Source organism: Miscanthus floridulus, chromosome 1 (assembly GCF_019320115.1).
Source record: "Miscanthus floridulus cultivar M001 chromosome 1, ASM1932011v1, whole genome shotgun sequence".
NCBI classification, from domain to species: Eukaryota; Viridiplantae; Streptophyta; class Magnoliopsida; order Poales; family Poaceae; genus Miscanthus; species Miscanthus floridulus.
This window is the reverse complement of record NC_089580.1, coordinates 4,247,288-4,260,872: the sequence shown is the minus strand read 5'-3', so window position 1 is coordinate 4,260,872 and position 13,585 is coordinate 4,247,288. Positions and strand designations below refer to the sequence as shown.

General features: G+C 44.5%; 2 protein-coding genes across 7 annotated transcripts; one reads left to right on the top strand and one right to left on the bottom strand.

Annotated features, from left to right (window-relative positions):
* The first annotated feature begins 4,591 nt into the window (after positions 1–4,591).
* On the top strand, positions 4,592–6,771 carry LOC136502360 (protein CUP-SHAPED COTYLEDON 1-like). Its single transcript, XM_066497986.1, has 3 exons — positions 4,592–4,840; positions 5,501–5,766; positions 5,894–6,771. Exons 1-3 carry the CDS (start codon positions 4,687–4,689, stop codon positions 6,488–6,490), a joined length of 1,017 nt encoding a protein of 338 aa, XP_066354083.1. The 5' UTR covers positions 4,592–4,686; the 3' UTR covers positions 6,491–6,771.
* A 1,128-nt stretch (positions 6,772–7,899) lies between these two features.
* Positions 7,900–13,361, bottom strand: LOC136503314 (uncharacterized). 6 transcript variants are annotated; one of them, XR_010771061.1, is made up of 9 exons: positions 11,734–11,804; positions 11,506–11,603; positions 11,341–11,399; positions 10,306–10,377; positions 10,082–10,179; positions 9,917–9,975; positions 8,886–8,957; positions 8,559–8,628; positions 8,083–8,217 (listed from the first exon to the last, which is right to left on the bottom strand). XR_010771061.1 is itself a non-coding variant. In XM_066498635.1 (8 exons), exons 4-7 carry the CDS (start codon positions 10,065–10,067, stop codon positions 8,169–8,171), a joined length of 342 nt encoding a protein of 113 aa, XP_066354732.1. In that variant the 5' UTR covers positions 10,068–10,179; positions 10,306–10,377; positions 11,341–11,399; positions 11,506–11,720; the 3' UTR covers positions 7,900–8,015; positions 8,082–8,168. The 6 variants fall into 6 exon arrangements, 1 of the variants encoding a protein (XP_066354732.1); XM_066498635.1 differs by lacking the exon at positions 11,734–11,804 and adding an exon at positions 7,900–8,015 and having other exon boundaries at positions 8,082–8,217; positions 9,917–10,179; positions 11,506–11,720; XR_010770962.1 differs by lacking the exon at positions 11,734–11,804 and adding an exon at positions 13,147–13,361 and having other exon boundaries at positions 11,073–11,603.
* Between the last annotated feature and the right edge of the window lie 224 nt (positions 13,362–13,585).

Here is a 13,585-nt window from a genome sequence, read left to right as displayed (position 1 = left end):
CGAGTTGTGCGTATCAGCTACTGATCCAGGGACTGATGCATGATGCATGGAGGACCCTAAATTAGGGGCCCGACATATTTGGTGCACATGTGGTTCGAAGGAATTGGAAAATGGGGTGACGAAATGCCGGGAACATGTATACCAACCAACAGTACAATGGCTGGCCGCAGGGAACAACAAAGGTTTGCGATGAAAAATTTGCCAGGAACTGATCTTATTTGAACTACGATTTCCCAAATTGCGATAGACATCAACATATAAGATAGAGGGGGTTGTGTGGGTTCTCACATTGAGGAATTGTTGCAGCTGGTGATTGTGTCAACGGCGGCAACAAAGGGTGACGATAGGGCCATTGATTGTTGAGGCAGCGTCAATTCCACCTCACAGAGTATCATGCACCACATGCGGGGACGGACCTACAGGGTATGCAGGGTGGGCCACTGCATACCCTGGGGTCCGCCAGTCATAGAGATAGGTAGAAATTTTTAATATAAAAAAATAAAAAAAGGAAATTTTCATCGAATTGCATAAGAATTTTTTTGGTGCGCATACCCAGAGGTAAAAACCTAAGTCCGTCACTGACCACATGAGAGATCAATATATGGATGAGAGGGTCATGGGCACCAGGATTAGAGGGAAAAAGGGAGGGACAACCTTGCTGTTTGATGAGGGCCAGCGGCAGCCGGTGGAGATGATGTTATGAACGACGTATAGGAATATGAAGTAAAGAATCAAACCACAGAGGAGACACACGATTTAACGTGGAAAACCCCTCCGATGTGAAGGGGAAAAACCACGGGCACCAGCCAGCAACAATCTCACTATCTCAAGAGTTTTGGGTTACACGCCTATGGCGGCTTACAAGAGAATCAAGTCTCCACGAAACCCTAGCAAGGGTGTATATACCGTACCGTACCGCTACGCTCCGGCCCAAGCCTCCGGCGACGGGCCTCCGCTTCGCTCCGTCAGAAGCCTGGCCTATATCCTGGAGTGAATTTGGAACAACTCCAACAGATGACATCGGCGAGAGGGCAAGGGGTCAACGATGCAGCAACGATTCTCCTCGGGGACGATCTATGATGTGTGAAGGAGATCAAGAGGTGGATGAGAGGGGCATGGACTGAAGAATCAGAGAGGGGAGAGGGAGGGCATCCTTACCATGGTTGCTGCCCACGTGCTCTGTACAGAGAAGGAAGGCGGCAATAGTTTTTCTCCCTCGACGTATTCAGGCTTCAGGATGAGGGATGCAGCGGCAAAACCAAATTTGCAGCAGCGAGGGCTCCCTGTTTTGATGTAAAGGAGCAAGAGGGAGGAAGGAAAGAGGAAGGGGGCGGCCATGGTTATGGTTTCTATCCTCTTCTTCACCTGCAAGAGGGGGGAACGCCCAAGAGAGATGTTTAGGGGGAGGAGAACAGCAGGAATGCAAAAGGCATTGTAGGGAGCAAGGGGGGTTCCATTTATGGGAGAGGAAGGAGGGAGGTGAAGGGGAATGCGCATCCTTCTGATTGTGCATGAGAGAGGGAGGAGGAAATGTGGCTGGTTGTTATGTGCATGCTGCATACATGAGAGGGGTGAGTCAAGGGATTAAGTGCTGCTGTTTTGCATGAGGGAAGGGGGAGGTCGGCACCAGGAGAGGAGAGGTGCAGCATCTTGATGGAATATTGCTGCTGCATGCGTGCAACTGAAGAGAAAGAGATAAATTGATGTAGTGAAGGAGCACTCTTAAGAGAGGTTTGTCTAGGGAATTAAGAGAGCTAATGAAGAGGTGAATATATTTTTGCATGAGAAGGGATTGGCGTGGGGCAGCAGGAGGAGCTGCATGTCTGCCCTTTTCTTATCCATTTGAGAGGAGGTGGAAACCGATAGAGTAAAAAGGAATTGAGGGAGAGATGTGACCATGTGATTAAGTGGAGAACTAATGTTTTGTTGTTTCTGCATGTGAGGAAGGGGAGGGAAGAGGCGTGGGAGCAGCACAACAAGCTAGCCGGGCATGGACTTTTCCACATGCAGTGAAGAGAAATAATGTGGAATTGAAAAAGGAAGCATTAAGGAGGAATTAGATGCTGCAGTTTGTGCATGTGGGGTGAGGATGAGGCGCCACCAGGAAGAGAGGGCTGCATGTCCACATGAAAAGGGAAGAGAGTTTAGTTGAGGGGTGGCTTAGGCTGGTTTGGGCTTGGCCCAATGCAAGAGAAAGATGTTAATGATCCATTGGGAAAAGGAGAGAATGTGGACTAGGTTAGATTGGCCCGAAAAATAGCTCTTGATCCAATAGTTAATGAGAAGAAATATGGGTTGCCATGATAGACTAGGTGAAAGCGTGAGCTTCAATCCAATTTGGGTTTCATATGTATGAACGGATGAGAGATGATAAAAGATTGGCCCAAAGAATACATGGACACCAGATTGACTGAGAGCTCGACAAAGAAAAGAAGGGAGAGAAAGAGAGAACAGGTCATGCTAGATTTTTGTAGGATGTCGGCAAAAGACCTAATTGGAGTTTTAAATATAGATTTGGAAAACATTTAAATTCATTTTTCAAACATGAACGGTGTGCAAAGGCATGAATGCAACAAAACATTAAATTGACTTGCAAAAATTTTAGAAACTCATATTTTCCACTATCTAAAATATCAACAACTTAACTAAAGTTGGAAAAAATTTAGAAAAATGATAAAACCATTTAATATTACTTAGTGTTTTCTAAGTCAGATCCCAAAATAGGAATTTTGGGGTGTGACATCATCTTTCTTGTTACTCCCTGCATTCCAAATTATGTATAAGTTGTTCTAACTTTTGTAGCTACATAGCTTTTTCTATGCATCTAAATATGCACTATGTCTAGATGGATAACAATTAACCAAAGCTATGTACCTAAAAAACCAAAAAGGACTTATAATTTGGAATGAATTAAGTAATATATATACAATGACATGCTGAATTGTAATAAGTCGTTTTGGTAACTTTTTAGATACATAGATTTTGACATGTGTATCTAGCTAGACATCTAAATGTATAGCAAATTATATGTATATCTAGAAAAGCCAAGATGATTTACCATTTGGAACAGAGAGATTTATATTTGATGATGCTGGTGAGCGGTGGTGAAGGACACTCGCAGATAAGCAGATCCATTCGCCCATTCTAACAGACACTGCTCGTTTGGGACACGTGAACAATGTAGCTAGTACTTATGTCAAACCCTCTGTACGACTCTTGTACCGAAAAGCGTAGATGCTTCTACGGATGGAATAATCCAAATTAAATAGGTGTTCCTCCCCGAGCACTGGAGGTTGATTCACGGTTACTACTGATAACTGTCGATTATATATTCTAGCTAGGTAGCTAGCTCGTTGATTATATATTCTTTGGAGTAAACTAAAACAGCGCAGAGGACACGTACAGTCGCTAAAAATCAAACCTGCTGCATAATCGTCCGTGGATTACTGCAAACAAGTCCCCAACAACCAAATCAGATGAGGCCGTACATAACGCGCAATTTCGCCCGTGTGACCGGATCAACGAAACAATCTCACCCAGGACAGCCCAGTACACTATAGTATAGCTCAGCTCCTTTCTATTTCTTCCTCCTGCCGACAATTCATGATGCATCATATGGCGCCAGAGACGACGACGGATGGAGCTGCTGGGCTAGATAGGTCGGAATCCGTCACCAGACTAAAGTTCCTGCAGGCGCGCATGCGGTTCAGAAACTACGTACCGGCGGGGCCTCTGCGATCTGCTGTGTTGTTCGATTGATTAATTCTCCCTACCAAAAAAGATCATTCCTACGTGCGTGCTCCATCGATCGATCGATCTCTCAACTGCCACTGCTACCAATTCTGATCGATCGAGCACCGTAAAAAATTCTACTAGTAAGTACACGTACGCGCAACGATCCTAAAAGGCTAATCCTCGTCTCATTGCGCACCGGCCGTCGCCATCTGACGAAGGTTTATTATATGTATATAATAAATATGTGAGGTTAGCAGCACAATAAGCTGTTATTCTCGTCGACGTCGACGTCGTCGTCGTCGTGGTCGCTGTCTCGCATCTAGCTGTCTCCAATGCAATACAATCCAATTCCAATGCCAGGCCGGGGTTGCACTGCACTGCACAATGCACATAATGCTGGTGGGTGAAGGTAGTTGGAGTTGGCTGGAAATTAAGTCCCTTGTGCATGCGGATCGTGGGACGGATCGATAGATGCTTCTTCTTCCTCCTTTTCCCTCCGCCCTGCAGTCGTCGTCGGCAATAATCCTTTCCGTCCTTTTCGCTTCCGTGGTTGTTGAGACCCCCGCGATCCGCTCTAGAATAAGAGAGGAACAAGACACTACTGCTAGGGATAGTGGTGGTGCAGCAAAGATTATTAGCATCAGCTAGCCCATCGCTAATTTATTCTCGCACGCACTATCGTCGTCTTCACGCACACATGTGCTGGGCATGCGGACTTTTGGCCTTACGCTGAAACTGTCTGCGTGCGCGTGTCTTGCTCTGCCAGTATATATGCGTCCTTGCAATAGCTAGCACCTTACCTCGCCGCCACCGCCGCACTGCATGCAGACTGTGTGAGTGCTGGGCTCGCTCGCTCACAGTCTGCACTAACCACAGCTAGCTCTAGTCTCCTGTCGTCCACCACTCCAAAGAAGAACGACAGGCCTAGGCTTGTTGCTTAGCTTGCCATTAATGGAGGAGGGGCTCCCGCCGGGGTTCCGGTTCCACCCGACGGACGAGGAGCTCGTCACCTACTACCTCACCCGCAAGGTCTCCGACTTCGCCTTCGCCACCCGCGCCATCGCCGACGTCGACCTCAACAAGTGCGAGCCATGGGACCTCCCAAGTAAGCACCGTGTCCATGAGATGAGATTCAGCAGCACAACACACCGAGTGATCGATCAACTCCTTCTTACACTTCTACTAGATGGCTCTTTTATCTGTCGTCCCACATTAACTTTGTGGCATCTGGAAGTCGAGGCATGCATGCATGGAAGTAGAACACACTAGATGTCTTAAGGGTTTTTTTTGCTTAGCTAATAATTAGTCATGAATTTTTTAGCAAAATCAAACTGAACGCCTAGCCAAGAACTTCCTAACTAACTGCGCGTTTGTGTTTTTTGCAATATATATACTTGCTTGTCGCGCTTCTCTCCAAATTAAAGATTTGGTGAGAATTTCAATGCCTTGACCTAGTTTACTAGTTGCACCCATAAACCAAGGTCGTTATCTATATGTGTACACTTCTTTCTAAGTAGTCACTGCACACTGCAGAAGTGCAGACTACAGTGACTGCACTTGACTCAGTCTCTTGCCACATAGATCGACTTGCAGACTGGTAGTACTTCAGTGAACGATCAAGAAAAATTCAAAGAATACTAGTATCAGTTAACTATATTGGCAGTATAGGACAAACAATGCACAGTTATGTAAGTAATGCATTGCTCGGCTGCGTGCAGCTAATGTAAGTATATATATGTAACTTTATAAACTAATGTGCATGCAGGCAAAGCTAGCATGGGCGAGAAGGAATGGTACTTCTTCAGCATGCGTGACAGGAAATACCCGACTGGAATCCGGACGAACCGCGCCACTGACTCAGGCTACTGGAAGACGACCGGCAAGGACAAGGAGATCTTCCAACGCGGCATGCTCGTGGGGATGAAGAAAACCCTAGTTTTCTACAGGGGCAGGGCTCCCAAGGGCCAGAAGACCAGCTGGGTCATGCACGAGTACAGGCTCCAGAACAAGTTCCCCTACAAACCAAACAAGGTATAAATACTCCTACATATATGCAAATGAATTCTTTAATAATCACATATATATATTTGTTGGACATCACAAAAGATAATAAGCTAATTAATGACATTATTAATGTTATGTTGTGGACGAATCGAAGGAGGAATGGGTGGTGTGCAGGGTGTTCAAGAAGTGCCAGGTCATCAAGATGAGACCGCCACAGGACAGCCCCACGATGGGCTCCCCATGCCACGACGCTGCCAACGCCTCCCTGGGCGAGCTCGGGGAGCTCGACGTCTCCTCCATCCTCGGAGGCCTGGCCGCCGCCGCGGCGCACACATCATCCGGCTCGCCGCCGGGCGCGATCCACCACCAGGGCTCCGCCGCCGCCGAGAGCTTTGGCGGCGCCCACAGGCCGGTCGACATGAGCGCGTACATGAGCTGGATGGCGGCGGCGGCCAACCAGGGCGCCGCAGCGGCCGCGGCCATGCTTCCCTGGGCCACGCCGTCGCCACCGGGATTGTTCGGCAATGTCTTCGCGCCGAATAACCACCAGCTGCTGCAGAAGCCTCTTCCCTTCGCCGGGTGCAGCGGCCAGCCGCGAGAGCTCGGTGGCGTCGTGGCAAACGTCGTCGGAAGTGGTGAGCATGCCATGTTCGGGAGCTCCGTGGTGAAGGTTGGCATGGAATATGATCAGCATCAGCAGCAGCCGGAGCAGCAGCTGGGGATGGACGAGTCGACATGGAGAACATTCTGATGTTCATCGCCTATACAAGTTACACACAAAAAAGACTATTACTACGTACTACGCCAGATCGATCAACATATATATAATTAGTTATGGACTTGTGGTAAATTAATATATACACATGTAGGGGGATATTGTAGGTGATATGGGACAAACCCATTTGGTCGAAATCAGTAAACATAACTAGAAAAGTGCATGTATGTTGAAATGGGACAAACCCATCATTAGGTCAAAAAAACAAGTCAAGTTTTACTATAGAAGTGAACGTGTCCTGTTGATCTGTGTACTATGTTTTGTGAGAAAAAATATTATATGATTGGTCGATTTGTTGTTGTAGGGTGAAGTTTCTCAGTGGGTCCTTGAATTTGCAAAAAAAAAAAAAAAAAAAAAAAGACAATACGTGTCTGTAAGTATCGCACTCAGCATTGGTTTAGATTTCTTCACATATAATTCATACTATCCGGTTAGATCCTAAATTATGTGCATCATACAATCCTTATCAGGTATGGTGAACATGGTAATTACAATTTCTATTCAACTATAATGTCTACGTGTAGTTTTGGGAAATGGTAAAGGTTAAATAAAAAATTGTCCTAAATGTAAAAGCAGTTTGTTAAATATAAAATGTCCTAAATAAAAAGCAGCTAGTTAAATATATATCACAATGCAACCAAGATAAGCATAAGCATAGTATTTAGAACCTTTTTATTTAGTTTTCTCATTTAAAACTAAGGTTAGTTGTGCCTTGTTTATTTAATGATCTATCTACGTGTTTTTCCTCGAATCTGCAAAAAAAAAATTGTGCATCTTTGTGTTATTTAAGATAAAATGTTTAACATACAGCGACATGCTTTAGCAGCGCCCTAGGAGGCTCCAAAAGATTACATTTAAACACAGTGCAGGCCGCCCTAGTGTACTAGCTTTCTAGGCTACTAGCACAGGGGGGCGCGCTCCGCTGCGCCGGTTCCTGCTGGGCATCCATTGGTGAGGATCTTATGCTGAAGGGCCTTCTGAAGTTGGCAGGGTTCATCGGTTCTATGATGCACGTGGTAAGTCCTGGCCATTTGAGAGGAAACAGATCGTGTTGTTTCTACACATTATTTGGTCCGCGGGTGGCTGGAGGGGGATTCACCAAACCTACCATTGCTTATAGGAACGTAACGTGCCGATACCGGTGCATTCTGGCATACTGTACCGGAGCCTAAATTAATAATATATGTGTATAATGAATTAGTATATATAGTATAAGAAGTCTGAAGTAAACTGAACATGAAATGAAAGAAAAGTAAGATGCATTCCGAAGGACCAGTAACAGCCCAACATGAAACACTATTGGCCTGGAAACCAAACACGCTGTAAAGCGGTGGAATGACTCATGCAATACAACTCAAATCAGTAAGATACTAAGAGGACATGCAAAAAACGAAGATCATCTTTAACCTGCCAATTTGCCAACCAGACATGATGACCAAAATACCATTCCAAATTGAAAGGATCCAAGTTTGAAAACAATCTCAGCGAAGGAAGATGAATAATGAACTGTACAAAGAACTATGGCTTTGTGTTCAATAACAAATGATACATTTTTCATGGGCGAATAGAGGGTAATATGTGAGGCCTGTATAGGTACAGTGAGCTGACAACTGAAAAAACATATAGACCTAACATTTTGTGTAGAAAACATGATTTATGAGTGCTTTTGAGTTTCTGGTTCCAGGAAGTATAGATCTGCAAAACTGAAACCATAAACCAGAAAACTGGGACCATTAAGAGAGAATCATATAGTTAAGAATCATATTGAGAACATATCTGTCAGGAAATTTTTTCAGTATAGAACTCTGATAGTTCCCCAAAAAAGGTAATGTTGAAGATAAGAAGTCTAAACTCTGTGATGGCCAAAGAATCCATGAATGTGGTCCCCTTATAGCCTCTTTTTCGCAGCAAGCCCATATACAGAGTTGTATGACATACATGTATACCTTAAGATTTAATTTGGCACATAATTCCTACAAATCTTATATATGATATATGTTCAATAACCACCAGCAAGCTGTTAAAAAGAAATAAATTGACATACCCAGTGCTTGTTAGCCGTGTAACCCGTAATCCTGAAGTTTGTGATGTCATAAGCTCCAAGGCATCGAAATCTGAGGTGAATAAATAAAGATTTACATGTCCCTTTGAACTGGGAAGGAGGGAGGTGCTAGTATTTTTAATCATTTGTATATCCCTGTCATTTTGCAGGCTAATTTTAAAGGAAAAGGTGCAGACACAAATAAACCTAACATCTATTTCTTTAAAAACAATCTATATCAATATTCTTAAAACCTTGATACCAATTAAGATTCAGAATGGAATACATTAGTTACATTTACACACTGTAACTTTTATGGAGGCCACTTACCAAATCCATCACTATTTGGTTTACTCAAACCTGAAGGTAGCATGTAACTGCCAAAAATTGTAGGTGGCAGGGCTGCATAAAACATGAAGTCGTCAACAATTAGCAATTCGAAATGTCATTGACAGAGGGAGAATAGTTTTTGATCCAATATTAAGATTTCGGATGCTTACTTCTAAAACATATCGAGTTTGATACAGAACAAAGAAGCACTGAATTAAATAACCTAGATGCATTTTTCCTTTCTTTTAGCTAACCAGAAGGTGAAATAACAGGTTAGGATGTTTTTTTCCCTATTCAAAGGCAACATACAAATCACACATGCAGGAAGAGCACATGAACATATAACCGGATAGAAGAGCTAGGTGTTTTAACTAAGACTATAGCCTAAGGTGATTTGCATTATTAGAATGGAAATAATTATGAGTAGCTGGTAATCAAAAGGTATGAAATTAAAGACAACTTGCGCAAACCCATATCAATTGTTTCAGTGAAATAAAAAGACTAAACTCCTGATATTGTAAGGTATCCATATAATTTTAGGCAGATCAAAATAAGTATTATAGAAGGCATGCACAAGGCGAACCCATATCATCTTATCTAGTATGTTTGCAAATGAATGTCAAATGCAATGACCAGTCCACCTCCATATGTAAAATAGCAAAGGGGTAATACGCGTAAAGTTTCCATTGGCTGTATACTTCTTTGTATTACATGTAAATAAATTTGTAACTATACTTGCTATTTGATAAAAACATGAACGGACCTGCTATTAGTGTACTTGTACAGCCGTGTGTTGTACCATTCAGTAATAATTAGTAGCTGGATATGCAACAGACTAAGTAACGGTTCAGGCACAAAGTAGCAGTGCACTAACTAATAAACAAAGACTGTAGGCATGAAAACCCAAAACAACAGTGTACCTTAGCATAACTCTCAATTAGCATATAGAAAACAGAGCAAAGGAGCAGAGGACAGAAGGGACACATGGTGTAAAATAGTAAAGTGGATTGAAGGGGAGGAGAGGTGGTAACTTGGTGTTGCTGACTGCTGGTGGAAGCTGTCTTGATGGATGCATACCAAAATCTGTAGCCTATGGGATCCAGAAAACCTCTCCAAATATGAGACAACAAAAGAATAAAAGTATATGCAAGAGTCTGGTATTGTTGGCAAAGTGAGAGGCATAGGGATTTAAGAACCTGGTTAAAGGTTGGCTATTTCAAATGCCATGATTTAAGTTGTCCAAGGCTGGGCCTTAGCTTGAGGAAGCCCTTGGCTGTTGTTCGCTGACAACAATCTGCAAAGATCTATTTCTTTAAAAACAATCTATATCAATATTCTTAAAACCTTGATACCAATTAAGATTCAGAATGGAATACATTAGTTACATTTACACACTGTAACTTTTATGGAGGCCACTTACCAAATCCATCACTATTTGGTTTACTCAAACCTGAAGGTAGCATGTAACTGCCAAAAATTGTAGGTGGCAGGGCTGCATAAAACATGAAGTCGTCAACAATTAGCAATTTGAAATGTCATTGACAGAGGGAGAATAGTTTTTGATCCAATATTAAGATTTCGGATGCTTACTTCTAAAACATATCGAGTTTGATACAGAACAAAGAAGCACTGAATTAAATAACCTAGATGCATTTTTCCTTTCTTTTAGCTAACCAGAAGGTGAAATAACAGGTTAGGATGTTTTATTTTTTTCCTATTCAAAGCCAACATACAAATCACACATGCAGGAAGAGCACATGAACATATAACCGGATAGAAGAGCTAGGTGTTTTAACTAAGACTATAGCCTAAGGTGATTTGCATTATTAGAATGGAAATAATTATGAGTAGCTGGTAATCAAAAGGTATGAAATTAAAGACAACTTGCGCAAACCCATATCAATTGTTCCAGTGAAATAAAAAGACTAAACTCCTGATATTGTAAGGTATCCATATAATTTTAGGCAGATCAAAATAAGTATTATAGAAGGCATGCACAAGGCGAACCCATATCATCTTATCTAGTATGTTTGCAAATGAATGTCAAATGCAATGACCAGTCCACCTCCATATGTAAAATAGCAAAGGGGTAATACGTGTAAAGTTTCCATTGGCTGTATACTTCTTTGTATTACATGTAAATAAATTTGTAACTATACTTGCTATTTGATAAAAACATGAACGGACCTGCTATTAGTGTACTTGTACAGCCGTGTGTTGTACCATTCAGTAATAATTAGTAGCTGGATATGCAACAGACTAAGTAACGGTTCAGGCACAAAGTAGCAGTGCACTAACTAATAAACAAAGACTGTAGGCATGAAAACCCAAAACAACAGTGTACCTTAGCATAACTCTCAATTAGCATATAGAAAACAGAGCAAAGGAGCAGAGGACAGAAGGGACACATGGTGTAAAATAGTAAAGTGGATTGAAGGGGAGGAGAGGTGGTAACTTGGTGTTGCTGACTGCTGGTGGAAGCTGTCTTGATGGATGCATACCAAAATCTGTAGCCTATGGGATCCAGAAAACCTCTCCAAATATGAGACAACAAAAGAATAAAAGTATATGCAAGAGTCTGGTATTGTTGGCAAAGTGAGAGGCATAGGGATTTAAGAACCTGGTTAAAGGTTGGCTATTTCAAATGCCATGATTTAAGTTGTCCAAGGCTGGGCCTTAGCTTGAGGAAGCCCTTGGCTGTCGTTCGCTGACAACAATCTGCAAAGAAATCAAGGCAAGATAGCAATTACCCGGTACTCTATCTCCATGTTGAAGTAAATAGCCAACTTTGAAGAAACAATGCAAAGCCGAATACAATACAGCCTGAAGGCAGGGAGCTGCATATTACCTAAGAGAAGGGCATGTTCATTAACTTGTTACGAAAGATGTATACACCATGTATAGATATGTAGTAAAAACAACGTATCTAGAAAAGCCAAAATGGCTTATAATTAGGAATGGAGGGAGTACAATATTAGGATTAATGACCAAGTGAACAATAGGAGGATGGCTGGTTTCCTGAAACAGGGCCTCCAGGGCAGTTGTTGCTGGAAGTCCAGAAGCGCTTGTTGCTGGAAGTCCAGACAAAGGCTAGTTAGGCTTAAAGCAAAAGGAAAACTATAATTGAAACTTTAGAGAGAGAGGTGCATACTTCTCAACTTTTCCTAGGAAGAATATAGATGTATTGCAATTATGTGCAGGAGCAAATTGCAGAGTACAAATTTCTTGGATACTCAAAACTATCATTTTTATGGATGCAGTCGACGATCCTGATGAGACGCAAATGCAAGGTATCATGAGAGATAGATGAATGGCTCATTCGATTCAGGATCTGTAGATTGCTCTTAAATTAGCAAAAGTAAGACTGACAATCATGTTTGCATTGGGTTCCTTTCTGCAATAGTGCACATGAAGCAATGTCCTCTAGCTCTATTAATAAAAGATATAGCCTGATTCATTCGACTGGTGAGGGCAGGCATTGGATTGACGACAACGCACTTGAGGGCTGGGATGACATTGGTATGGACCTGACCTTGTTGCGACTTCATTTGCTGTTCCTGCTGCAGCTATGCCGTTAGAGACCTCATATGCGAAAGGAAACAACAAATTAGTAGCAAACCGGCACTAACAATCTAGAAGGTTTCGCTAGCAATGTCTACACAGGCACTGCCTTCATCAGACTGCCTGAATCCCCCATGGTGTCGACGTAGGGGAAAACGTCTGAAATACGGCGATGCAGTACGGAACAGGGAACAGGCCATCTTAATCAGCAAGCTGCTGAGAGGCAGGCCAAAATCGGCAAATCCGAGCTGGAATCGCTGGGTAGGCGAGAAGGAAGGACAGGAGCGAATGTTAGGGAGCGGTCGTCCACCAATGCATGGGCGCCTTGGGCGCTGGCGCGATCCGCGAGGTGGGCATCCCGGCCGCTGGCGCCGGCGTAAGGTCGACGGCACAGCCGCCCTGCCGTCCTCTGCCGCAGCCGGGGAGCGACCGGCCCGAGCACCGACGACGGGCGCCGATGCGCGTCCATCGTGCTGGACGCAGGGAGGGGCGGTGGTAGGGCCGGCCGGCACCAGCCGCTGCTGAAGAGGTGAGAACCCCACGGATCCTGCAGAGATGACGTTGCTGGCCGGATGCGGAGGAGAGGGAGGAGCGGCGTGCTAGCGCTAGCCTATGCAGCGGCCGGATTCGGAGTAAGCAGGAATGAACGAAGCAGAGGACGACGCGATGACGCAGGAAGCGGCAGATTAAAGAAAGACACCTCAAAAGCACGGCGGAGAACGGTGGCGACGGAGCCGAGGGCGGCCCCGCTGATCCCGACGGCACCCACGCGGACGCACGAGTCGAGCGGAGCACCCAGACAACGGCGGCGGCGCTTCCGAGAAAGGCGACGGAGGCGAGGGCGGCGTCCACTGATCCCGACGGCACCACCGAGGAGGCGGGTGAAGCAGCCGAGAGCAGCGCCCCACGACTGCAGGCGGCAGCCCAGGTGGTGCGATGACGGCTCCGACACTGGATACTAAGACTGGGCCAGAGCAGACCTGGGCCCATGAATCATGAGAGAGGGAAATCAGGCGTGCACACGCACGAGCTTGAGGCGCTGCGCGGGTGGTGGGCCTGAGGGGCGTGGGTGTTGGGATGACCACGAGGAAGAGAGCCCCGCAGCTACGAGCGGCGTGGCCACGCGGCGGGCGGGGGCT

Bases quoted from the DNA above. Each gene is read 5' to 3' on its own strand.
- LOC136502360 (XM_066497986.1), top strand. From the start codon at position 4,687: ATGGAGGAGGGGCTCCCGCCGGGGTTCCGGTTCCACCCGACGGACGAG. The intron at 4,841-5,500 runs GTAAGCACCGTG...ATGTGCATGCAG, and splicing joins CGAGCCATGGGACCTCCCAA to GCAAAGCTAGCATGGGCGAG. The intron at 5,767-5,893 runs GTATAAATACTC...GACGAATCGAAG, and splicing joins TCCCCTACAAACCAAACAAG to GAGGAATGGGTGGTGTGCAG.
- LOC136503314 (XM_066498635.1), bottom strand. From the start codon at position 10,067: ATGCCTCTCACTTTGCCAACAATACCAGACTCTTGCATATACTTTTAT. The intron at 8,629-8,885 runs GTAAGTGGCCTC...TATTCACCTCAG, and splicing joins ACCAAATAGTGATGGATTTG to ATTTCGATGCCTTGGAGCTT. The intron at 8,218-8,558 runs GTATGTCAATTT...TTATGGTTTCAG, and splicing joins ACACGGCTAACAAGCACTGG to TTTTGCAGATCTATACTTCC.